Source organism: Agelaius tricolor, unplaced genomic scaffold (assembly GCF_023055355.1).
Source record: "Agelaius tricolor isolate 1412-34295 unplaced genomic scaffold, bAgeTri1.0.p SCAF_1, whole genome shotgun sequence".
In the NCBI taxonomy this organism is placed as follows: domain Eukaryota; kingdom Metazoa; phylum Chordata; class Aves; order Passeriformes; family Icteridae; genus Agelaius; species Agelaius tricolor.
Window position 1 is genome coordinate 2,317,713 of NW_027269261.1, and position 26,980 is coordinate 2,344,692.

Genomic DNA, 26,980 nt, shown 5'->3' on the forward strand with positions numbered 1-26,980 from the left:
ATATTATTTCAAACAGCCCAAATGTTAACCTCACCATCTGACTTGCTGTTATTTCTGTGTAACAGCCTCTTCTCCTATGAAACTCAATGGGTGTTCTCAACTCCAAAATCACATTTCTTTCTGAACACTATTTGGCAAATAATTATCAAAATAAACAATCTAATTTTCCTTTTTAACAGTGTTATTTGCACCAAGATTGACAGAAGGTATCAGTGTTTCACTTGCAGGGCCATTTGAGACCTGATCTGAAGTTATTTGATCCAACAGGGCATCCAGTAATTCCCACTGTGTAAATATTTCACATGGAAATCAATTTTTTAAGGTTGGGGAGCATTCTTCTAGTTCTTCTCCATTAAACTCACTGGGAACATTAAAATTATGTGTAATAAGTTGAACCTCTATTTAATTCAGTGGTAGAGATGGACTAAAAATCAGTTTAGTCTTTAAACTTTAAATCAGTTGTGGCTGCTAAAGACAATATGTGTGCATCAGCTAGGGATCTCAAAGGCAAGGTATGTGCTATATAAAATATTAACATGATATTGTGCTTCTTTTTTTTAAAAAAAAAAAGCAACCAGCAGATTAAAGTGTGAAAAGTGTTGCTTAAAAATTGAAGAGTGAACTGTTGAGCAAGATGCTTTTACATATTTAAATGCTGTAGCTTCTTCTGTAGAGAACCACAATGTCTGAAAATCTGACTGAAATCTGGCTTGTTCTCTGCTGCTGATCACTTGTGCCAGCAAAATCACAGCAGATTGTACGTGAGCAAGAGTAGCAATATTGTTAAATTAGAGACTGTGCCCTGGTGCTGCCCTGTATGAACTAGGCTGAGTGAGAGCCCATGGGGTGCCCAGCACATCCAGTGGATTTCAAATGCACCTGAATATTCTCCATGTAAAATATTCAAAATGCAGTGGTAGTTCTTCCTTCGTGGAGCCCCCTATTAGAAAATATTCACTTTTCCTTCAATAAGTCCACATTTCTAGATCATTCTTGGTGTGCATTGGGATTGAAATAAACCTCACAACACCATGTGGTAGGACACAACAGACACTCTGCCCAGCTCCAGAAGGTTTACTTGTATACTCAACAAAATATTCTTTATTATTATTATTATTATTATTATTATTATTATTATTATTATTATTATTATTATTTTGAAGACTTATTTTTGTGATTCAGTTTGATGACATTTTCTTACCTCTGGCAATCTCTCTTCCAGTAGAGAAGATGGGAAAACTGGTGGGAAATTGTTTTCATCAATGACTTCCACCTTCACTTCCACTTCATTAAATATGGCAGCATTAGATGAGTCTGTTGCTCGTACCTTGAAATTTACTGGAAAATCTTCCAGTTTTAGATTCTTACTTGTTCTTACAATACCACTGGATGGATGGATAATGAAATATCCTGTTCAAAAAAAAAAAAAAATCAACCAGAAATTATTCTGGTTGTGATTTCATTAGTTGAAACTGAAGATATAAATCCTCTAGTGAAAATTGCACATTATTTATATGAATATTGTATGTTACAGTATTTTTCAAAGAACAAAATGAAATTCAATGTTTTTACAAGGTTGACAAGAATGTCAGATATATCCAGGGCTGTAATTAACAAAAAGAAATAATTCAGAAGGTCAGATGGGAACCAAAAGGGAGAAAATTCAATCCACCACTCTCCAGTCAGGTATTCACATTCCTCTGAAACAGTCAGAGATTATTTGTCCCTCTTTCAATTAGAAACTTTTTATATTTCCTAACAAGTTTGTTCTTAATGAAGTTGAGGAGTTTTGCAACTGCCTTCAAAATCACAACTTCATACAAAACACTTCACAAAACTGAATACAAATTGGCTTTGATGATAGATTAAAATCAGCTCCATATTTAGGAAAAAAACACATGTGACAAAAACCAGTTGACCATATGCAAACTCACTCTAGGCACTCACAGTTGCTGAGTTAGTTTTTCTCCTAGAAGTTTTTGTGCTATTAGTTATTTTTTGTCCAGCCAGAGTAACTTTATGCCAGGCCAGGTACAGCCTGATCTTCCTGCAGCAGACACAGCACAGAGGTGCTGAAGCCAGCCCTGCCCCACGTGCCTTGTGCTGCTCTGACAGAAATTCAATGCCATGCCCACACCTGATCCACCCCAAACTGGTGCCCTGGCTTCATTCCCAGCCAGGGTTCATGGCTGTGGGACTGAGGGAAGAGCAGGAAGCAGGAGAGAAGAAACCATCCCAACACTCAGTGTTCATGGCTGTGGGACTGAGGGAAGAGCAGGAAGCAGGAGAGAAGAAACCACCCCAACACTCAGTGTTCATGGCTGTGGGACTGAGGGAAGAGCAGGAAGCAGGAGAGAAGAAACCACCCCAACACTCAGTGTTCATGGCTGTGGGACTGAGGGAAGAGCAGGAAGCAGGAGAGAAGAAACCATCCCAACCCTCAGTGCTCATGGCTGTGGAACCAAGGGAAGAGCAGGAAGCAGGAGAGAAGAAACCATCCCACCCTCAGTGTTCATGGCTGTGGAACCGAGGGAAGAGCAGGAAGCAGGAGAGAAGAAACCACCCCAACCCTCAGTGTTCATGGCTGTGGGACTGAGGGAAGAGCAGGAAGCAGGAGAGAAGAAACCACCCCAACACTCAGTGTTCATGGCTGTGGGACTGAGGGAAGAGCAGGAAGCAGGAGAGAAGAAACCATCCCAACACTCAGTGTTCATGGCTGTGGGACTGAGGGAAGAGCAGGAAGCAGGAGAGAAGAAACCATCCCAACGCTCAGTGCTCCTCCTGTTCTCCCCCACCCAGGGCTCACCCTCCTCATCTCCAGAGGTGATGCTGTAGTCCACAGGGAGCTTGTACAAGGCTCTGACCTCCACAACAAACGTGTCTGGGGGGCTCTGCTCTGGCAGAGGGGCAGGGTGATAGGCTTCTTCCAGGAACACTGGGAAGGACACATCCATGGGAACAACCACGACTGACACCTGCAGAGAAAAGGACGTGGCCATGGGCGTGGTGTTTGCAGCTTTAGCAAAAACTTTCCTACTGAGGTGTGGGACAGCACAAGTCCAGGCTTTGGCCAGTGAGGAGAAGCCTGGGATTGCTGCCTGCTGTGTTTGACACTGCCCTGAAGGCAACAAATACTGGTGGGAAACACCAAAAACCTCCTCAGTTTAGGTTCACCTGGGTGCTTTGCTAAATGCAGCTCCAGTTCCTCACATACAGCACATTTCAAAGGATTTGTCTCAGAGAGATGCACTCAGAGAGATGCACTCATCTCCAGCCTTCCACAGGAGAGGGTGTACCCAGAGCAGGAGTTTGCACACACAGTATTTTAAAACTATTGTGACTGATTTATGGATTAAGAACAAAAGGTGAGAGGTGGTAAATAAAAAATGCCTATTGCTTCACAAAAATAGTTCATTTCTGTTGCCAGACAGCTGCTGTTCATTCCTGTGAAGAATGATGGCTTGTAAGTCTACATTTTAAGGTTGTTGAAGGTAATTTTCTACATCTTTATCCATCTAGATTTCTAGTTCTTTTTTTTAATTCTGCTGTGATATTTAGTGGCAAAAGATCACCAACAAATTATAAGCATTGTGTAAAAATAATTTTTAAATCACATTTAGATTTCTCACTCTTCAATCTAGAAATTATTTTTTCTTACATTATGAGAAAATAAACAGGAACACTTTATTTGCCATCTGCTGTTAATTTATCACACATTTCCATTACATCCTTTCTGGCTGTCCCAATCTTTGACCTTGCACAGAAATCTCTTCTGCTCTAACCCTCCTCCCTCACAGCCTGGAGCTTCTGTCTGTCTTTTCTGAAATGGAATGAGCACAATCATTTTGGGTGGTGTGCCAGCAATTGCTAGGGCAGCATAACTTGGTAACTGTTATCTTGTAGCCTGAAACAGAAATAAATCAGACATTTATGGCATTCATATCAGAAATAAATCTCTGACATTCTGATTCCTGGTTTGCATCGTTTTGCCTGACTAATACCCCTCTCTTGGTGTGGCTATGCTCAGTTTAGAATAAAGCAGTCTGGGGAGTTAGCTGTGCAGTAGAGAGAGGCCAGGCAGAAATGTTGGTACCTTCACAGAGGCTGAAAGAGGCGGCAGGCCCGAATCCGTCGCGGTGACGTTCAAGGAGTAGTACAGGGCAGCACTTTGTGTGGATAAGTCTCTTGTTAGCCTGAGCTCTCCTGTGGTACTGGAAAGATTAAAGAGGCCTTCTGAGTTTCCACCTGAAAACAGAAAAAGAAGTGTTGGAGATGTTCCCTGGAACCAGCAGAGACAAGACTGAAGTGTATGCCCAGGAGTAAGAGACACAGGTTGAAATCCTAGACTTGGAGCAAGACACCCCCTCTAGTCCAACCTCCTGGCTCAAAACATGGCCAGGAGTGAATTCAGCACAGGTTGTTCAAGGCTTTGATCCATCAGGTGAGACTCTCCAAGGACAGCCTCTCTGGGCAACCTCTTCCTTTAATTACTGATTTTCACAGAGGATTCTTTACCCCTTCTATGCAGTCAGAACCCAGCAGTTCAGTTTATGACCTTTCTCTCTCATTCTGGTGTCATGCAGCTTGCTTTAGCAGTGTCAAGTATCCCAGTGATAAATCAGCCCTAAGATTTTTTCCTAACATACCTGAAATATTGTAGAAAATGCCTTCATCATAACCCTTGCCTTCATCTCTTGCATTGATGTCTACTACCAGTGTGCCAGCTGTAGAATTGTCCAGGAGGATCTTGTGATATGAGGACTGGTCAAACACGGGTCCCTCTTCATTGACATCTTCCACAGTAACTGAGAAAGAATCATCACATTTGGTGAGTTTTACCTAAATGGTTACAAGTTGTTTTTTCAGCTAATATAAACCAACACAGCTCCTCTGAATGAGAATATATCCAGTCATACTGATCAAAAGTAGGGCTGGCCAAGAGCTAGGATACCAACTTCACAGAAATCTTTATGTCTTTTTTTCTCCAACAGAACAAATTCTTTTATTTTTTTTTTCATGAAAAAAAGCCAGCAATCAAGCACTGTTATTTTAACAAGCCTAAAAGTCACTGTCAACACTGTTTATCACCCTAGAAACTGCCCTTCTGTATACAAGCAGAAAAAAAAACTGAATTGTGTTTTTGGAAACCTTTTCAATCAAAATGCCAATTGGTTCTCAGAAAACAGAAAAAAAATTGTGACTATATTGAAGGAAGTAATATCAGTTTGGGTGAAAAATCCTCATTTTTGACATGGCAAGCTTTTTTTAGAAAAATTTCATTTGGCTCTAGCGAAAAGATCACACCATCATTTCTGATAATTTACTCTAGCAGACTGCATTAGTATTGGTTTATACCTCAGAATTACACATGCTGAAATATTTCCAAGGGTTGTTAATGAAAGTTCATTTTCTGTGGTAAGGTAGAGCTACCTGTAATGTTTGCTGTGTCCTGGAGATGTGGCTCTCCAGTATTGAAAGCTTTCAGAATAAACTTGTACTGGGATTGACTTTCATAGTCCAGAGGCTGAAGGGTTGCAATATCTCCAGAAAGTTCTCCAACATGAATTGAAGTTGTCTCTCCAGTGATGGTGTAATGAATGATGGCATTGTACCCTATATCTGCATCTGTGGCTACTGCACTCAAAATCTAAAATAAAAGGAAAAAAAAAAAAGTCAGCAAAAAAAGGTTTAGAGCAGAACAAAGAGAGCAGCAAAACATGCCCACAAGGCTGGTATTGACCCACAGAGTGTTACTGACTGAATTACTCATTAATTGATTAATTGCATTGATGGGATTGTGGCACAGCTTGTGGCAGAGCAGTTACAGACTGTCAGGTGCCACCTCTCCCCTTGACTCCTGGAAACCTTTAGGGCACATCTGCAAGGCAGATATGGAGCCAGAAATGGATGCACCGGAGCTGCCCAGGGAAGCTGGGATGCCCCATCCCTGGGAGTGTTCAAGGCCAGGCTGGATGGAGCTCTGAGCAGCCTGCTCTTGGAGAAAGGTGTCCCTGCCCATGGCTGAGGGGTTGGAATGAGATGATCTTTGATGTCCCTTCCAATCCAAACCATCCCATGATTCTAAAACAGAAAAGCTTAAGAACAGAGGGATGCTGGACAAATGCACAACACCTACAGCACCAAACATCTTGAAAACATGCTGCCCACAGATCCAGTGAAAACTCAGTCTGTGCAGTGTGGAATCACTGCTGAGGACAAGAGGGAAAGGGGGAGCAGCCCTCACTCTTTGGGAGAGTTTTGGGAGGAATCAGTGGGAGAGGTACTCCTCTGTCATACAAACCAAACACACTGTGTGATTCCACAGGCCCCAAAACTAAAAAATGATGTTCACCAATGCACAGCCATGAGAGGTTACTGCCCCTTCCAGGTGCCCAGAGAGACAACAAGTGCAGAAGAGGCTCTTTATCCTCAGTGCCACACACCACATGTGGAGGCTCATTCTCCCTCACAGTCACAGAGTAGGATTTTTGGGGGAGCACTGGTGGGTTGTCATTCACATCTTCCACAGTGATGCTCAGAACCAAGCTTGCAGACTGTGCTGGCTTCCCAGAATCAGTGGCCTGTGAAGGAACAACTTGTCATTAAAAACAGCATTACTTTGACACAAATTTACTCTGCCAGTTCAATTTTGCTCCAAAAATTGTGAGTTTTTGCCTCTTTCTGCTGGACCAGTTATCCCTCAGTGACACTTCTCTACCCTGTGCTTGGTTAGTTGCCACATCTTCCTGCAGCTGGATCCTCACCCCATCACATGCTCTGCCTCTCATTAACAATTAATCAAAAGCTCAAGCCTGGCTACAGATCAAACATGTCATGTGATCAGATGTGGCACTAATCAACACAGGACTGTGATGTACAGATAGCTGGGCTGTGGTAGTTGAAAGAATGAGGAAATCCCTTGCATTTTGAGGGTTTAAAGTGCCAAAAAAGCAAGTTGTGAAGAGCATCCAGTATGTGGCAAATTCACACTCAGTTTTACACTGCTCCAACATCTGCCATAGAAAATTCACATCTCTAGGTACATATGCACAGTTTTCAATTAGTCTTACAAAGTGTCCACTTTTATTAACTTGAAATTTTTCTGAAGACACTGCTCAATTTTTAATATGTCTCCTCTATATCTTCCACAAGCTCTTTGACCAGTAAAAATGTCCTTTAATATATTTGTACTTGATGGAACAAACAAATATATTTGTCAGTGCTGCAACACTTCTTTGTATGCACAGTAATTGATCTGATTAGCAGCAGTAAAAATCCATGAAATCAGCTAGGATAAATAGATAACCTCATGGATTTTGAATGAAAGTTAATGCTTTTTCTTTTTAACTTGAAAAATCACATTTCAGGTATTTTTTAAAAAGATCTAAGGACATATATTTTGGAAAATAAAATAAAGGAAAGGGACAAATAACATGGATTGGCAAGGCAGCTGTATGGTCAAAAATGGACCCAGGAATGCTTTGTGGCTCTTGTGTGACTGTGACCTTTAAGATTTAGGGTTCATAAGTCATTTATTCACTAATACCAATTTACAGAGCAGAAAACAGAGCCCTGCACACAAAACATAAGGAACAGTCAAAACTCATGCATGAATTCAAATGGAATTCTCTAAGATTAAGTGATTTTCTTGTGATGGTTCAGTATTTCCTCTTTTTTAATGCTGTGAACTTGTGTGAACTTGCATCAAATTTGTCAACTTACAATTATTTTCAATTCATAACTGTCCATCACTTCTCTGTCTAAGGGTTTTTTTGTCACCAGCTTGCCAGTAGAACTGTTAATATGGAATGTTCCAGCAAAATCATCTTGCAGAGAGTAGCTGATTAGTGCATTATCTCCTACATCCAGATCAGTAGCAGAAAATGTGCCCAAATCTAGACCAGCTGCATTCTCAGGAGCTGATAAATGAGTTTGGATCCAAGCTGAGAAAACTGGAGGGTTGTCATTGATGTCTTCAACTCTCACAGTTACCTATATTGAAAAAAAAAAAAAAGGAGAAAAAGACAAACTTGAGCTGTAGAAGCTGTATCCAAAGGAGAATTTTGATTTATTTTAGTCCATGGAAGACTATAGGGGAAAAAAAACAACTAAGGAGCAAAACCCCAAGGGAATAGAAAACAACTTCAGCATTTCTCAGCATTTGAGCATTTTCACAACCTCTGAATTTTTAATCTTTTTTAATTCTCAGCTGCAAGATAAGATACATGTAAGATAACACTCTCTAACTGGAAGAGATGAACAGAACTAATAACCTGGGGCTCTTTGGCTCATCTGCCTCTTGCATGTGACAGAACCATGCCCAGAACCAGTTCTGGTGTTAATCAGTTTCTCTGGTTATGAGTTGTTCAGAAGGAGCTCTCAGGGAGTGACACAATCTGTGAAGCTGACAATATCTCCAGATGGTAAAATCTCCTCAGGATATAAAAAAAAAGGGAAATTAAATAGAAGGCTCTCAAAGCTTCACATTTGCATGACAGAAGACACTTATCTGGATTTTGCTTGATTGTTAATATTTTTGAAGATATTTCACATTCCTTGAGGAAAAAATATTTTGAAATGCATATTGCCTACCAAAGCAACAGCTGTGTTGGGTGGCAGCAGGGAATCCACAGCTTGCACAAGGATGCTGTACAGGTCTCCTTCCTCCCTGTCCAGCCTCACCAGGGCCACGATGTCGCCTTGGTCCCCGATGGAGAACTTGTCCCAGTGGGATTTCAGGGAGTAGCCGACCTGCACAGCAATGCTGCCACTCAGAGCCTTCACAGCGCCCACTGCACTCCCTGGGCCTTTGTTCTCCTCAATGCTGAACTCGTAGCTGGAGCTCTCAAAAGCCAGCCCAAAGCTGGGGTCATCTACCAGCAAGTAGAGAGTAACAGAGGCTGAGGAGAGAAAACAAATGAAAATGGTGAAGTCACCGCTCAAATCATCATGATCCGTGCTCTGGTTCCTTAAGCTCTTGAGGAACCAATAGAAACTGAAAGAAATTATCACACAGGAAAGGGAAATGATAAGAAAAAAGAAACCGATAGTAATAAGGATTAATATGCAACACAAAATGTTTTTACACCTAATTGATTTTCCAATCTTCCCTGATTACAGAAGTGTTGCTTCAGCCTGACAGGAGAGCAGGGATCACCAGGGTGAAGGTAATGGGATGTGCAGGTATTTCACACTGCTTAAAAACCTGACCCTTAATTGCTTTGTAACAAGAGAAGAGGGAAGTACATAAAGCCACGAGTGCAAATTGTGACCACTTGTCCTATTTTAAGAAAATAATTTTTTTCTCCTATTCATGATAAATCAAAGTTAACCTCCAAAAAACACATGAAAAACTTACAAAAATTACTACATGATTAAATATTTTTTGAGGAACAGAAACTCAGTTGAGGGTGATTTGCCAACTTCTGATTGTTTAAATGGTTCTAATTGTAGGAAGATAAAGGAAAACAGAAAAAGACACACGTCAACAATATTATTTGAATACATCTTTTTAGAGTGACTACAGCTGTGAAGTCTTGGGGTTTGCACCGTAAGTACTACTGCAATAAATGAATTTTAAAGAATTATTTCTAACCAGGGTTACTAAAACCAAGTTTTCTGTTAATATGATCCAGCATGGAGGAGATGAAAAGGTAAAAAGCAAATATTCATCATTGTTCAAATATAACCTTCTTTTGTTTTGCCAGATTCAGTTTGATTGACAGCAATGGGGTTAATTTCAAATTTAAACGTTTGCAAGGGTTATGTTTATGTGGCAAGAGACAAAAGGGTAAAAAAGATGGTAAAAAGGATGGTATACCACTTGAGGTAAGCTGAGGAACTCCATGGTCAGTGGCAACAACTGTCAGTGTCACAACTGTGTCAGCTGTGATGTGCTCCAGGTTATTGCTGAGAGAGATTTCTCCAGTGCCATTGTTTATATGGAAATCATCAGAATGGTTCATGAGGCTGAGTAAGGAGCAATCAGGAGAGCATTCATATTAATGACCTTGGAAATGCCATCTACTCAGTGCTACCTCTGCAAGGAGCACTCAACAGACAATATTTGCCTATTTATGAAGAACAGCTTTTAATTGCTGTCTTTAGCCTAAAATATATTGGCCTTTTATTTCCAAGTAAGTCTTTCCTCATGAAAATGTGCAGCATTCATGCCTTCAGTTCCCATTACACGCCAAGGCTTTGAAGCTCCCACCAGGAGAAGGCAGATCCTGCACACTCAGCTGCATATTCAGCAGTGGGAGTAGCCCAAGTGACTTTCATCTGAAGACCTGCTAATTCCTGGCCTTCTATGACCTCTCACAGGTAACTGGATTGCTCACAAGTGATGTGGTTTGGGTAGAATGCTATCTCATAGTTAAAAATAACCTCTTCCAAGGCAGTAGTTCTAAACATCCACAAGTTTCCTGCTCATTCATTTGTCCTTCTCAATCTATGCTTTTCATGTCAAGGTATCCTGGTTTTTTCCATGATTTAGGGCTTACTGAAATATCTTTCTCCACTGATTTTTCTATGCATAGTGCATTAAGGAAGTTATTTTCTTATCTCCTCCTCCCAGCAAACAAAAGATATGCAAAAAGAATCAGAGATTCATTTACTTCCTACCCAGACACTCCAATGTGTTATTCAGAATTTCAGAAACTGAACCAAATCTTGGGACTTCAGAAACTGAACCAAATCGTGGCTGTGGGTTTTTATTGCTAGTTAATCACTTGGTTGTGCCCTCTTATGACATAACTATGATTTGATAAGCTCTAAAACACCCAGTAATGACTGTCCTTCTTCCTAAGGATAGAAACCATAACCGATTATAGCACTTGTAAAATATTTCTGAAGAGATCTTATCCTTCTCAAGAGCAATAACAGTACCTTTCTGTGTCTGTCCCAGGAGTGTATTATTAACCTGACAGAAGTGTACCTGTATGAAACGACAGCGTTGTTCCCAAGGTCGGGGTCAGTGGCAGACACTGCCAGGACAGACTGTCCCTCCTTTGCTGCTGCCACGGGGATGCTGGCTGAGTACCGTGCCCTTGTGAACTCAGGGGGGTTGTCATTCACATCCAACACTCTGATGCTGACGTGTGTGAAGTTCTGGGGTGTGGCAGGAGACAACCGTGATTCAGAGAGTGCACAGACACTACTGAGGTGTACAAATAAAAGGCAGCAATGATAAATCACAACCTGCTGTTCCTTACCTGCCTCTGAGGCACTCCGTTATCAGATGCCAGCAGGAGCAGCTCATACTTGTCTTTACTTTCTCGGTCGACAGAGCCAGTGACCAAAATGGTTCCATCCTAGAGAAGGCAGGGGTTCAATGCACAGATCATTTGGAGAACTCTTGTACACTGAGTTCTCAGAAGGGATGAGGGATTGAAATAATCTATTCTCCTTTGGGCTAGTTCACATGCCAAGCAACACCTGACCAGGAATATCTTGTTTTTTTGAATATCAATGTAGATTTCCAGCCTACAGGGCATGTGCTGGTTGTGATGTGCACTAGAATGGTACTGCCAACTCTTTTTTGCCTGATGAATCTTACTATGCCAAGTCACTTCATGAACAGCAGGATCTAAATCTTGCTTTCAGCATACCCAAAGCCTTACCTGCTGGATGCTGAATGGATTATCCCCATCCTCAGCTGACAAGTAATAACTAATTCGTGCATTCTCTCCCTCATCCAAATCAGTAGCAGTCACATGTCCAACTCTAGTGGCATTATTCCAGGTGTATTCCCCTTCCAGAGCCTCAAAACTGTATGGCAGATTCTGAAACTCAGGGTTGTTATCATTGACATCCAGAACAGTGATGTGGAACAAGGCACTTGAACTAAGCCCATTTGTTACATTATCAACTGCCCATACCTGTCAAAGTAAGAAAAAAAAAGTCATTTAAGTTGACTGTGTTATCATTTTTAACCTCTTACAAAGATATAAAAAGGGGATATAAAGATATGAAAAAGATATTCAAGGGAATGAAGTAGAGATGAGCCAAAGCTGCAGAGTCTCTCCCCAAATTTACTTGTAAAGTGAATGCAGATGTAGTCTCCCTGTCCAGTTCTGTGTCATTCCTTAATGAGAGTGTTCCAGGGAAATCCGCAGTAAATGAAGGGCTGCTGAGAACAAAGTATCCCTGAGAAAAGCCAGCCTAAAAAGAAAACATTGTTCATGTAAGTATAAAATTATTAAGATTTAAGCTCAACAAATAATCTTATTAATAGTAATACCTGACCTTTTTATAAGACTTCTCATTACAGAAGTACAAGTGATTTGCCAGGTTTAATGAATAAAATCCTGCCCCCTGAGCTATTGGAATAGACTTCTTTGGCAAACAGCAACTGGGCTGTGTGGAAGCATTTATGGGCTTCCCTGTTTGGGTCCTACACATTCTCTTTCCCTAAAGCTCTCCAAGACTTATCCCTGGCATGGAAAGGGCAGCAAAACAGTTCAGTGGAGTATGAACCGAGCATTTATGCTGCTCTAAAACTGACATGAGCAAGAATAATATTGCAAATCAAAAAATCTCTTCCTCCAAAGCATCTCCCCAGTGCCACAGCTACGTGCAAAAGGCCTTTATAAAACAAGGGAGAAAGAAACTACTTGTTATAAAGCAGAGGGAAATTTAGTAATTTCCTATTATAGAAGAAACAACTCTATCAGGGTTAAAAATTGCATCTTGCTCTAAGCTGAGACTAAAGGTAAATTTATCAAGTTTAGTTTATCAAGCAATATTCAATCAGAAACTATTATTGGTATAATAATATATAATCAATTCTCTGTCTGGTGTGATAATATATAATCTATTAGATTTGGTATAATAATATATAATCTATTCTCTGTCTGCTGTGATGCATGCATCTCATGTGCACATTAACAGAAGCAAACACCACCTCCTGTCCTGGGTCACATATGCAGTGGGGGAGAAGCTCTCCCCATCTTCTCTGATATAACCACTAAACTATTTTGTACAAAGTCCAAACTTCCTTGGGTTGGGAAGGTTTACTGCTGGCTCCAGAGAAAGCAAAGTTTTCATGAAGCAAAACATACTTAGTGCCAACCATTTAAGAAATCTCCTTTTGCCCATCTACTGCTATGCTTTTTTTGTAGGTTAATAGAGAAAAACATGTCATTTTGATTTATCAGGATGAGATTAAAGCAGTACCTACCTCATCCTTGTCAGCAACACTGAATGTGTAGACAGGACTCCCCTTCAGATGGTTTTCAAACACAGATACATCATAAGCTGCCTGACTGAATTCTGGTGGGTTATCATTGACATCTTCGACACGAACAACTACGAGCGTTTCACTGCTCATAGCTGGCTGCCCTCCATCTGATGCCTGTACTTTCATTTCAAATTCCTTTGTGGTTTCATAGTCCAGCTGCTGGCTCAGGCTGAGCTGGCCCGTGCTGGAGTCGACAAGGAACACCGGGGAGGAGGTTGGAGGTCGCTGGTCAGTGACTCGGTACGTCACGAGGGCGTTGGCCCCAGCATCCCTGTCTGTAGCAGACAGTGTCAGCAGGGCACTGCCCAGCTCCTGGTCTTCAGGGACATTCACTTCGTACCTGCTCGATGAGAAGGCCGGGGCGTTGTCGTTCTCGTCATCGATGACGATGGTCAGGTTGAGCGCTGTAGATCGCGCGGGTTGGCCTTGGTCACTGGCAATCACAGTCAAGTTATAGAAGCCTTGTTCTTCTCTGTCCAGCACCTTTTGCAGGAAAATGAATCCTGAGCTGTCAATATCCATTTTTCCTTCTCCACCCTTCAGGGTGTAAACCACTAATCCATTGTAGCCCTCATCCACGTCCGTGGCTGACACGCTGGTGACGTTGGTCCCTGCTGGCGTGTTCTCCATGATGGCAACGGTGGTGTTGGTTACACCAAACACGGGGCTGTTATCATTGACATCTGTAACTCTGATAAACACCGTGGCATAGTCAGCAGTGCTTCCATCTGACAGGGAAATATTGAGAGTGTAACTTTTCTGGGATTCGTAGTTCAGTTTGGTTTTGGTTGAGATGACTCCCTGGTCATTGATGGCAAATGAAGCAGATTCTGTCAGCACCCGAAACTCAACTGGTATGTGGGGATTTAAAGCATCATACTGCACCTGTGTAAGATACAGCATATCATCAATAAATGAATTAAAACACATAAACCACTGTCTGAAAAAAAAATAGCTGCTTTAAATATGTCCAGACTCATTTTATGGTTGATATTGTGGATTGATCTTAACTTATGGTTGATACCGTGTCCTCATTTTTACCCTTTAAATGAATTTTCATTCAAATACTTGTTAACTTCCCAGATTCTTTAAAAGAAGTAAAGATCAAGCCTCAATATACATCAAAATGCAGAGAGGACTGCCTTTTATTAAAATGTGAATATGTATAATACAGAATAAAAATAACAGACCGCACTTTAACCTTTGGTTCTGCCTTACTTTACAGGAAAAAAGGGGGGAAATTATCTCAAGTTGTCTATAAATCAAACCACTAAAACACATTACCTTCTCACTGGTTTGATACAAAACCTCCCATGTGTGTTCATACCTTCATCCAAGAAGGAGTTATCATGGTGCATTCTGGTGCTCTGCTTGTCTGAGCATTTTTTTTGGATCAAAATAAAGAGCAAGTTCCAGAGCATTCTTTGAAACTGCCTTTATGGCATTCCTCTGCTGGGAATTCTCATACCATGGCACAGGGTTTTAGGTTTATCACCAAGAGATGAGGGAATATTGCCTATCCCAAGCTTTGAGCCACTAAACCCTTTGAAGGTTTAGTCAATAGGGCTATGCACAAAAGTTTACTTTCTCAGGCAGTTTAGGGGTTCATTTTATTTGATTTGGAGAGTTGCTTTGGGTTTTTTTTTAATGCTACATGGTAGCAGATACTGTTTAAATATTTGTGAAGGTTTAACTGGAAGCAAACCCACCTTTGTGGGTGATAAGCTTCATCTGAGGGATGTACTGCATGTGAAGCTTCTAATGTAGAACACACAGTATCTAGTTCTCCATAACTCAGGGAGATTTGGATATTCAGAGCTCATCTATTACCAAATTAGGATTTTCTTAGAGCTGCCCTGTGCTATATAGAGATAGAATAGAGTTCTTCTTACTTGTGCTACTTCAACAGGAGGAGCCAGCTCTTCTTTCACGGACACATTGTATGTTTTCTGAGTAAACTGTGGTCTGGAATCTCCAAATGCATTGATTTCTACTGGCACTGATGAACTTCTTGGAGTGATCCCACCTGCAAGGAAAAGGAAACAATTTCTCAGCAGATGCACAAAATACCTACTGACCCCCCAGAAATACACTTTTCTATGGGAACTGCCTTTTTTAATATTTAATCCTTGTTTCTGCTGTTATGGTACTGCCTCAGAGGTCCTCACCAAGACCACAGACAAAGGATGGACTGAGCAATCCCTTTGGTATCCATATTCCCCAAAAGACCCATTTTATCCATGTGACCCTACATTTGAAGACACAGAGCTCATATTGACCAAATAATGGAAAAATCACAAGGCTGAAAACCACTTTGTATTCTCATTATACCAGGAGTGGGATGCCATTCCTAGGTTACATTTATTTCTGCCCTTGTTTGGGTCATGAATGTTCACTGAGTTCTCTGTTATTCTTTTAAAATAAAGCAAGCCCCAATAACTGTGGATAATGAAATGCTGTTCATCCTAAAAATGGACTTGGCATTTCCAGTTTACCCACATGGATGTGCAAATAATGACCAAATTATTCAGCACATTTTACTTTCCTTTTACTCCTTATTGACTGATGAGAGAGTTTTATATGTCTGACTTCTGCCTGAATTTCTGTTTCCTATGCTGTGCAACACCAGTCAGTAAGTTAAAGAAAGATGTGATTATATTTATAGATATATAATTATATTAATCATATATATATAATTATATAGAATTATTTTATACATTATTATATAAATATAAAGGGATATTATATATATATATATATATATAATTTCACATGTTCTTCCCACAGCCATAAAGAAAACAGATTTACCATAATGCCATCAGCAGGAACAGTTTTACCAGAGATGCAGCAATTACTTTGGATAAATAAGATAGTTTCTTATCTTCAACAAACAAGAGCAGATAAAATATATGGTATTATTCAAATAAAGCCTGTGAATCTAGCATTCTTTCAAGTAAAAAAATCAAACAAAACCAAAACTCATCACCAGGAATAGCTGTGTTGACCAGTACTAAAATCCTCTCTTACCATCAGTAGCTGTTATCCACAAGACAAACCTCTTATGCTGGTTGATTTTTAATGGGATTACTGTTTTTAAACTGATTTGTCCTGTGGATGTATCCAATTCAAAGTGTTCATCTTCATTGCCACCAGCTAAGGTGAAGCTAATCTCTCCATTTATACCATCATCTGGATCAGCAGCAGTAACCTGGAGGAAAAAAAATTGTTTCTTTTACTCTGGGTTCTGTGCTTTCATCAAATTTTCTCCCATTTTAGATGTGCAGGGAAACCAGGTGAATATTGCTGCAGTTAAATTTGGTTGTATCTTTGACTGTCCACTTCCTATGTAATTCCTGGGTTAGACCTCAGTAACAAAGTTTGCTCTTGGATGTACACACATGATATCATTCCAGCAGCACAAGCAAAATCCTGCTCCTGTGGAACTCATGTGAATTACACCAGGTTTGTATTTCAGAGAATTGGTTTCATAACAATTCCAAAAGCACTGGAGGCAGATTGTTCAAGAGATTTCATCAGGAGCCATGAAATCTGCACATCTGGGTATGATCTCAACTCCTATTTCCTGTTTTATTTGGTTAACTGGTTTACTATCTTAGAAAAAATATATTGGATCTAAAAATTATCCCTAATGCCCCAGCATTCAGCAGCCTTTCAAAAATGTTGTGCCCTTATTTGAGTTCCTGGACTCTATCAACATTCAGTTTTTATTAAACACTTTACAACTAAATTCAAGAATCTTATTTTCTGTCATATATTTGTGGAATTGAGGCTGGTGCACAGTACCAGAATAAAAATCCTTTATCATTTATTCCCCAATCTGGGATGTGATTAAAATATCCAGGACACTGTGGTTATGGAATATCAGTTGCTCTAAAATGAGAGGTGGATTGTTTCTGAGCTAAGAGGTGATCCAAAAAGATTCCCTACTCAACAGAACTGCTTCACAAGTTTAAGCAAGGACTCCTGCATGCATTTAACACAAAAATGTCATTTTTGCTCAGTATTTCTGGTACCTGAAGAAGGGCCATTCCTGCAGTCATGTTGAGGAAAATGTCTCGTCTGTATGGTGTGTCTGTAAAGGCTGGGCTGTTGTCATTCTCATCCAGCAGCACTATGTTGATAGGAGAGCTCACATTTTGGTGAGGTGCCAAATGATCTCTAGCAGTGACCTGCAAAAACAATGCAGTGAGAAGCCTGTGTTGTTCAAAGCAGTGTTGTGGAAGCAGCAGAAAGGACAAATGAGAACCACAAGCTGAGGAAGCTGTATCAGCAGTGGTATTTCCCTCCAGATAGCATGGCTGTCAAAGTCTGGATTTGTTTCTTCAATTAAGCTGCTGATCCCTGCTCAAGGTTCAGCCTCCTGCCAGGACAGATCAGGTCTCACCTGCTGGCCTCAGGTGACCTTGGACAGGAGCAGGTTTGGTGTTGTACCTGGAGGTGAATGGAGGGCACCCTCTCCCTGTCCAGCAGCGAGGAGTTCGTCACGGTGAGGATCCCGGCGGGACTCAGCTGGAAGGGGCTGTCACCTGGAGTGAGGCTGAGCGTTCCCTGGAAGCCTCCCTGCAAGCAGGAAACATTTCCCATGAAACAACCACTGAGCTACTCCCTTAGGATGCTTTCTTCTGCTTTTCCACACGGAGAAGATGAAATCTCCAGTTTAATTGAGATTACAGTTAAAAAAAAAAAAAAAAAAGGCAAAATTAAAAAGAGAGAGAAGCAAACAACATGGAGGAAATAACAGGCTGAGAATGACTCACAGCTTTGTGTTCATTTTGCACTTGCACACTTCCAGATTTAGGACCTTATGCAAACCAGAGGAGTTCCAAAGAGAGACAAAATTTATCCTTTGTCCGTAGTGCTCTACCCCTTAAAGAAGTAAAACTAAGTTTGCTTTGTTTAAGCATATTTAGGCAGTCAGAAAGAAAAATTCTATTCACACTATCTGTATAACACAAATGCACTTTATATTATATTTCAGAAGTGCAGCACTTGTAGCAGCCATAAAACCATCATCTTTTTACCTCATCTCTGTCAGTAGCTGTTATTTGAAGAACTTCCATCCCATTTGGGAAATTTTCTGGAAGTGAGACATTATAACTCGGTTGTGACAGTACTGGATTATTGTCATTCTCATCTCCAATAGTAACCAGAACTACTGCATCAGCTGTTTTGAAAATCTTGTCTTGCTGAGCTGCCTAGAAAACAGAGTTTACAGCTGTAAATTCCATGCCCTGATAACAACAAGCTTAACACGAGGACATGCCAACTGCATATTTATAATTAATTACTTTTTCCTTTATTTTGATTTTTGAATGGCAGGATGGAGCCTTGATATCAATGAGAAACACTATTAGCAGCAACTTGGATTTACATTTTATATTCTGAAATTGAGACTAAAATACCAAGACAATCTCTACCTGAATGCCCACCACGAGGTTTGGACATATTTCTCTGTCAATTGAAGTCTTGACTTCCAGCACTCCAGCGTCATTGATTGAAAATCTGTTGTAATAGTCTGGTGGGTTCACTGAAAAGTGAAAAATTGGGAAGGGTTAATGAGAATGAACCAGAACTGGAAGTCTGGTCTGTCCTTTGCATGAGTGTTAGCTTCTCAGCCACAGCAAGAAGGAACATGAAAGGCTGTTTTTCAAACACTCTGTTCTCAAAACAAGTCCTGGAAAATACACTCACACTTCAAGGGTCTCAAATTAAGCATTTCATAAACTTCTGGCAATTTCTTCAGGAGGAGGAACAGCTCCTGATGGAATTATCTCTCTAGATGGCCCTGAATGGAAATTCTTTGATCAAATTGAAGCCTCTAGAGTGGCTTACACTTGAAATCAGGAATTAATTTTTGTTCCTTGGGAGGAGGGTAAGAACAATCAAACATTTAGAAGTAACTGGACCCCACAATAATGACTGAGATCTGATTTAGCTTGTGGAGCAGCTCAGCAGTGAAACTGTGGGCACTTCAAGACATCTAAATGGACCCTGCACTTCCTTATCATTCCCTCCAGTAACAGATAAATGAATCATCCTGAATTACTGTGTCAATGTCTAGAAGAAAATAAAGGTTCTTACCCAGCTTGATGCTGTAAATTATTTTTTCATTTATGCCTTTGTCTCCATCTTGAGCCAAGACCTCTGGGAAAACAGTCAGAGGACCCACCTAGAAAACATACATTAACCTGAATATCCAGGGAAAAAACCCACACATTAACTTCAAATCTTTCCTTAGATAAGTCACAGTTTTGATTAAAGAAACAAGAAACATGTATTTAATCAATGTGATGCAGAAAAAAATTTTTCTTTGCCATATGTGCTTAACAGAGGAGAATGATGACCAAGATATTCTATGGATACACTGTGTTTAAAAAACACCAGATTTATGAAGCTGCAGTCACAGATGGAATTTATGTTTAGAACATTGACTATTTCAGTTCCTTTCATCTCCTGGAAAACAACACACAAGTCTATACTGCAGCCCATATAAAAACAGTAATTTAAAAGATAAAAACATTTCAGAGGGGCTAAAATTATTCCTTTCAGAGAATTAGAGATGAACTTCTAACAAAAGGAACACTGGAGATCTAACACTAAAAGTATTTGTGATTCAAAATACTTGAACAGGAAGATAATGACATAGAAATAGGGATAATGAACCTTTTTAATTTTAGTGGGTTACTCTGATAATACTATACTGTTATTCTTTTTTCAGAATACATAGAGAAATCTGAGTCAAACAAATACATTTCACCAAGAAATCTCTACTCTATATAGAAAAAAAAAGTAGAAAAAGTTACAAATGTAGTAAAGACCATGGATTGCCATTCAGATCCTTATTTTTGCTTACCTGATTGTAATGCTGTATGAAGAAATTACAGTCATTAAAACTAATTTCAGGACTGATGGGCAGCCAGTTGCCCTTTGAATTTTACATTAAAAGCTCTTTTAAAACAGGAATTTGGGTGGTTTTTTTTTCCTTTTCTCTCTTTTTTTAAAATTTTTTTCCCCAAAATACAAAATTATGTGTTCCTATCACAGAAAATTCTGTGCTTCATAAAATACATGGCCTGTTTATCTGGTAGTTGGAGATCTACAGCTGATATCTTTTTCACTGGTCAGCACAGAGGAAAGCAGCTCCATCCATCTTAAACTGCTCAGGGAAGAAGAATCCTTGGAAAAAAAGCCCTCTGGACAAGGATAACTTATTTACAGCAGCATTCAGAGAAGAGTTTTTACCTGGTTTTCAGTGATATTGCCATTGTATGTGGACTGACTGAAATAGGGGTTCAATGTATCATAATCTTCCACATTAATTATTAATGGTGCAGTGGTGCTCTGGTTTCCAAATCTTTCCTGCATCCCAGGGGAAAGAAGAAAATAAGAACAACTGTCTTGAAAAAAAACCCCATATCTCAGTGGAAAATACAGCAGAATATTATTACATATATTTTGCAGCATTTTTAACCTGAGAACACTCAGTTTGTCAGATTAATCCAGTTCTAGGAACAAAACTATCCACAGGTAATCTTCCTTTAGTTTCTCATTTTCTATCAGGCACGTAGAATATGGAATAGAACATTTGCTACAGCTGTGCTATTTGCTAGGTACCACAATAATCCTAGCAAAACTATTTATTTTTAGTTCTAAAAGAAAATGAAGGCAAATACATACTCAAATCTCAAAAAAAACCAACCAAACAAACAAAAAAAAAAAAAACAAAAAAAAAAAAAAAAAACCAAAAAAACCCCAAAAAACAAAAAATCTGGTAAAATGCAGCAAAAATTTGAGAGATCTGCCAGAATGAAGAGGTGAATATGTGGTACAGTAGCAGAGAATGAATATGTACAGTATTTATACTTAGAAAAATACAGAAAGAAACTTGGGCTGGTATTTGAGAGGAAACAATGGCTGAAATATTAAGAACATGCTGCTTTGTCTCCAGTATAAATCAAGTTGCAGACACAACATTTGGGTTGGGAACTCCCAAAGCTCCCAAAGCTGTAAATTTGTAGAAACTGGAATGCTATAAAACCAAGGAATTATCATTGTAGAACTACTGTGGGTCTTGTTCTTCTTTTAATTTTTATCATACCTTTGCTTGGACTGTTAAATTGAAAAAGTTGACCTCGTTGTAATCCAGTGGTTTTTTCACCATGACGTTTCCATCTCCCTCCCTTATAGAAAAGTAATCAGAGTTTGGGCCCTATTAAATGAATAAATCAAATATTTTATATGATTGATGATGAAACACATTTTATTTTCCTTTTTTTACACCTTTCCTATTGGACTATTTTCATAAAGGTGCAGGAATGTCTCAACCACCAGCAATGGAAAGAAAAAGGCTGATCCTCCTCCACACATGCCTCCCCTGTCAGTGCCAACAGAATTGGCACTAAATCTATCTGATTTATCTTATCCTATGGCACACAGGGGAATGGCATCAGCTTCCCTTCACCAGCTATAAAAGGAGCAGAGATAAGCTCAGATGTGAAGATTTCCACTGCAGATATCTACATTTAGTTGAGATGATCTTACTTCAGCTGGCTTGAGGACTGGAGACCGACAGCAAATCCAGCATAAACTTTAAAAAGAGGGAAAACTGCTCTCCCTCCTGCTGCTGCAAAGGACCACTGAGCTCCTCAGCTGTAGCTGAAGAGTGCCACAAATCATTCCACAAAAGTTAAGAAACAAGATTCAGGCCTCACTGCCTGCCAGGCTGATCCTGTGGTATAACCTGAAAGGTCTCTTGGAGGTTTGGCAGATTTTTAATCTTCACAGTGCAAGGGAGCACGCTGGGATCAGGCCCCAGGCTACGGATCTATGAAATTCAAACTGATTTCACAGTTCCCAACTAACAAAGGACACTCACCCAAAGACTGTAAGTAAGGATGCTGAATGCTGGTGAAATGTCCTTATCCACAGCTTCCACTTTTACAACCGTGGAATTAATTCCAGCTACCTAAAAGGAAATAGAGACCATCAAATACTCAGTCACAATCCTTCTTAACGTGGGGCAGGAAAGTTGTGCCAGGTGCTTAGCAAATCACCTCCTGTTGCCATTTTTGGCTGGGAATGCTGCTCCATTTTTGGCTGGGAATGTTTCTCCATCACCCCACTCCCCCAGGTGTATGTGCAGCCCAGCCTTTCCTTTCCACACCCACAGGATCTGGTGGATAAATCCCATAAGGGTGCACATGAGGAACTTATCCCAGTGTGGTCACATTAGAAGCTCCCCAAAAAGTAATTTTAAAATATGCCAGGAAAAAAGTATCCTCATTTGCCAGGACCCACCTCTGACACTGCAGCACTGTAATTAGCTTGTTGAAATTCTGGAGCATTGTCGTTTACATCTATCAATTTTACATTCCGTCCGTTCTCTATCTGATCAGTCTTGGCAGTGGAAGAAATGACAACAGTGAGGTGGCAGCACTCTGCTAACATTTAATTTCATCTAGAATGAGATCCTCAAAGAGACACCCTTTCATTAAACTACCATTTAGAATTAGACTACCATTCCTAAAATTAACTTTTTAAAGTTTACCTTTGTTTTCTGTGAACCAAACCACTCCTCTCAACCAGCAGACTTCTACAGGTTATCTTCTACAAGGTACTCTGAACTCCCTGCATCATAGCTTTCAATTAAATACTATTGCAGAAAATAATCATTTGCATTCAATTAGACAAGAAATTGATAAAGCATGGTTTGTACTCACTGTTCCAATCCTTTGGCAAACAATAGAATACCAAACCATATCACCCTAAAATTGAACAGAAAAGCCAATAAATAACATAATTAATGAACTAATAATATGAGTAGCAAAGATAATTTTTGCCAAAATGATACAAAATTACTTCTAGTACTTGAATCCTCAGGTGTGCTGTACCAAAACACTCTGCTTAAAATTAACACTTTGTAATTACTTTGCTCTATATTGTAAGGTTTATTGGACAGCCATGCCTCTACGACTGATACTCACCTACCCAGACCCCAGCATCCCCCTGTACCTGACTGTTCTTCCCCAAAAAAAAGTTGACAGAGAGTACAGGAGAACATGTGCAAGAAGCATAAAAAGCGTTTTAATCCATTTGGGAAATATCTAAATGAGAAATACAAATGTAAAATAAAATAAAATAAAATAAAAGTATGTTTTCATCCATTACAAACACTGATTGCAGCAGTGCTTTTTACAACATGCCTGGTCCAGGTCTGTGAGGTACAGTGCTTCTCTGAGTGTCCAAAGCACAAATCCACTGCTGCTCTGAAATAGCACTTGTATAATAAATGTTGTGTATATAAAAATAAATATATAAATAAACTTGTATAGTAAATATTTTGTATATAAAATAAATAATATCTAAATAAAAACAAAATAAATTAAAGTAAATAATAATTTAAAAATTAAATAATAATCTAATAAATAATATCTAAATAAAAATAAAATAAATTAAAATATTTTGCATATATAATAAAAATTGTGTATATATAAAAATAATAAATATTTACTCTGCAGTACTACACCATTTTCATATTCAGAGGCAACTTCAGCCAGGCAAAACACTGATATTGCTTCCTAAATTCCAGGTAACCCTCCAGAGCAAGAACTGCCTAGGAAGAAGGATCTATCCCTTTGTGCATCAAAAATCCATAAATCCACGAGGGAGTGAAGTGCTTGTGATTCAGGATTACCTTCTACCCAGTTACACCTGCTCAATCTCACTTGGATGAAGTTGTAAGGCAAGTGGCACCTGGCACAGTGCATGTTTGCAGCTCAGTGCAATACATGGCTAGGAAGGAACCTGTCTGGCTGTCAGATGACAGCAAAGTTTAGTTATAGGACACTGAAGATATTTGTCAGGTATTAATGAGAGGTAGATACAGAATTCTATTCAGACAAATCACTTTTTTGAAATACCAGCCTGCATTGTGAGAGAATGAACAATTAAAATGCATTATCTTCATGCTATTGCTTTTTCACTTGTCAAGAACACTTTTCTCTCTAGGCTTTATGGGCAGTAAAAATAATACCTCAAGAGCCTCAACATCCAGTGGCCTTCTGGTTCTCACAGTTGCATTGCTAGATTGAGAATCAGTTATGAGCTCTACATAATTCAAGTGTTCAGGGAATACAAATTCTTGTAATTTCAGATGCACATTGGGTGGGATATCTGTAATCCATTCTATAACACCTGTAAGAGAAAATGGAACAAAGTTAGGTTGTTTTATGGAAAAGAAATCCATTGGTTCATTTCATATCTATTGATTACTGGTGACTTTTAGTTGCATTTTATATAATTTTGGCATTTTCAGCTAAACTGTTAGATCTGGTAAAGTCCCCTTAAGTACCCTGCACAAGTGTATTGAGGCATTTTTAAAACCACATAAACCAAATTTTTCCAATATATACACAGGATATATCCAGAATTAAAAAGCTTGGCATAACTAACAACTAATTTTCCACTATGTTTTGAAAATGGCTTTATGCTGCAAACTTTTTTTTCCAATGTTTACTGTGAAAAATGTAATCAAAGTCAGCCAAAGTCACTGAGGGGCTGCATGGGGCCAGTTTCAGTATTTTCCAAACACAAGGGCCTCTCATATATTTTAGCTGCATCTATCAGGCAGCAGAATCCAGTGTAAATCTGGATTCAGGTGCAAAGTGTGTGGCCTTTCCCTTAATGTGTTCCTGTTTGTACAGGACACAAACACAAATCAATTCTTATGGGATTTTCCACAACCATGCATTTAGGAGCTATCCTCCTGAAAATAGGATGACTTGTTATTTGTAGTGATCAGGATTCATGTTAGACTGACTGTGCATTACTTGCTTGGTTTAATACCAAATCTGTTTGAAATTGCTTTGGAAATGTAACCTTTTAAACCACCCAACATGGTGTTACTGGCGATTTTGTTAAAGAAAGAAAGTTCCCTCACTCACATCATCAAGACATTTGTGTTTATGTAATCATACTTCTCTTCTCATGGAACACATTATCTGGATTGCAAACCCATAATCCCTTCTCCTTTCCAAAGTCCTCCCTGAACAGTCCAAATATTTTCCATGATTTTCAGGAAACTTCCAAGCTGTGTTTCTTCCTTCTCCACTAGTTTTGTACCCCATCACTGCTAGCTTAGGTTAGTGAATGCTTTCTGCAACAGTCCCATCTCTGATCTCCATGCCCAGCCCTGTGCTCTTGGTCTCCAGGTGTTTCAGGAATACCACCTCATCCTCTTCCAGCAGCAGGGAGTGCCTAGAATGCTGTCAGCCAGCAGCCCAGGGAATCTGTATTTTATTTGTGTGTGAGGACAAAGTGCAGTGAGCTGACAGTGAGCAGGGCTGGGTCTCAGGTGCACAGCTTTGTATGGTGCCACCCTGCTGGGTGCAGTGCTGAAAACCCTCCAGGAAAACAAAATCCAGCTTTGCCTGCTGCCATAGGCTGTCCAGTGCTCCATGCAGAGCTGGATACATCCAGCCAAGAAGAGTCAAGCGGCTGCCTAGGAAATAGCATTCCCTCCAGAGGAGAAAGCCAAATAAAAAGAAGTAATGGGGAAAAATTAAAGCTGATTAGCCCTCTTGCTTATTCATCAGATATGCCAGCAGATTCATGCACACATACAATGCACACAGAAGGCCAGAGTTCTTGCTGGCTCATTAAAAATCAAATGGAATCAGAAATGTAGTTATCCTCCTTTCTAACTCCATGCAAGAGTCAGATGCAGCAGTTAAGCTTCCACAGCTCAAAAAGAAATGTTTCAATAGTGGTTGTAAAAAAAAAAAAAAATCACTGTTCTGGATCATATTTGCTTTCTGTATATTGTTGAAAGCCAGAAGCAGTGAAGTTTGCCTGTGGACAGCCAGCATGAGATCCTAAGGGTTATGACATCTCCCAAAGGGAAAGCTTTGGCCATAACTTAATGCTTTGCCTTGTAAAACAGGATATCCATTAAGGACATCAAATACTGGCTGGACAAGGTGAGCTGAGAACATTTTCTGTACTCCTTTACTTTCCCATTGCCTGATGTGACTATTCAGACAATGAAATCCTTGGATCAGGGAATTTGGGGGGTTATATTTATTTATTCCACTATATTTATTTATTCCACAGTATTTCATGCAGGCAGCTGCTGCATGCAGCCATGGACACTGCTGTAAACCAATTAATAATAGAGACTCACTATAAAATCCACTGACTACATGAGGTAATAAAGTGCATTTGGGAGGAGATCAGACAATTCTAGGTTAGAATCCTAGATTTTACCTGTATATTCATCCAAAAAGCTTGAAAGCACCAGTGGCCTGGGTGGTACATCACAGTTGATAGTTGTGATTTCTAAAAAGAAACAGAAATGTCATGTACAAAGAACACAGAGGGACTGTGTCCAGAAATAGAAGGTGGTAAATAAGCTGATGCTGTGTAAACCCAGGTGCACACAAAGGTTCAAATTAAGCTCCAAGACATCTATCATGGTAGCACCTTGAAGGGTTTAAAGCAATATCTGACAGGGAGTAGGCAAACATTGGTGTCCTGGAGCCAATCTGGGACTTTACTGCCTGACAGGAGTGACTCACTGCTCAATAGTGTCCTGATGGACCATTTGTGGAAATTGTGATCGAAACAACTCTTGGACCTTGGCCCTGGAATTGTTTTCTGTTCCCCAGACAACTACAAACACAAAGCTACTCCCCCCACAGAAATGGCAGCAAGAATCCAGGA

The 26,980-nt window shown here is 39.8% G+C and overlaps 1 protein-coding gene across 1 annotated transcript in view; it reads right to left on the reverse strand.

Annotated features, from left to right (window-relative positions):
• The window catches only part of LOC139600207 (protocadherin Fat 4-like), a 35,208-nt gene extending 10,810 nt beyond the window's left edge, over window positions 1-24,398 (reverse strand). The window contains exons 1-27 of the mRNA XM_071448219.1: window positions 24,294-24,398; window positions 22,981-23,025; window positions 22,559-22,657; window positions 22,137-22,226; window positions 21,360-21,470; window positions 20,504-20,620; window positions 19,343-19,430; window positions 18,679-18,788; window positions 18,283-18,456; window positions 17,693-17,821; window positions 17,275-17,430; window positions 16,268-16,448; window positions 15,133-15,266; window positions 13,181-14,125; window positions 12,037-12,162; window positions 11,622-11,879; window positions 11,214-11,312; window positions 10,937-11,109; window positions 9,821-9,969; window positions 8,593-8,900; window positions 7,723-7,992; window positions 6,444-6,581; window positions 5,431-5,647; window positions 4,647-4,805; window positions 4,094-4,245; window positions 2,807-2,975; window positions 1,202-1,410 (exon numbers count right to left, since the gene is read on the reverse strand). Coding sequence (XP_071304320.1) covers window positions 1,202-1,410; window positions 2,807-2,975; window positions 4,094-4,245; window positions 4,647-4,805; window positions 5,431-5,647; window positions 6,444-6,581; window positions 7,723-7,992; window positions 8,593-8,900; window positions 9,821-9,969; window positions 10,937-11,109; window positions 11,214-11,312; window positions 11,622-11,879; window positions 12,037-12,162; window positions 13,181-14,125; window positions 15,133-15,266; window positions 16,268-16,448; window positions 17,275-17,430; window positions 17,693-17,821; window positions 18,283-18,456; window positions 18,679-18,788; window positions 19,343-19,430; window positions 20,504-20,620; window positions 21,360-21,470; window positions 22,137-22,226; window positions 22,559-22,657; window positions 22,981-23,019 — 4,800 coding nt within the window. The 5' untranslated portion in view covers window positions 23,020-23,025; window positions 24,294-24,398. The remainder of the gene's footprint in view (window positions 1-1,201; window positions 1,411-2,806; window positions 2,976-4,093; window positions 4,246-4,646; window positions 4,806-5,430; window positions 5,648-6,443; window positions 6,582-7,722; window positions 7,993-8,592; window positions 8,901-9,820; window positions 9,970-10,936; window positions 11,110-11,213; window positions 11,313-11,621; window positions 11,880-12,036; window positions 12,163-13,180; window positions 14,126-15,132; window positions 15,267-16,267; window positions 16,449-17,274; window positions 17,431-17,692; window positions 17,822-18,282; window positions 18,457-18,678; window positions 18,789-19,342; window positions 19,431-20,503; window positions 20,621-21,359; window positions 21,471-22,136; window positions 22,227-22,558; window positions 22,658-22,980; window positions 23,026-24,293) is intronic.
• Between the last annotated feature and the right edge of the window lie 2,582 nt (window positions 24,399-26,980).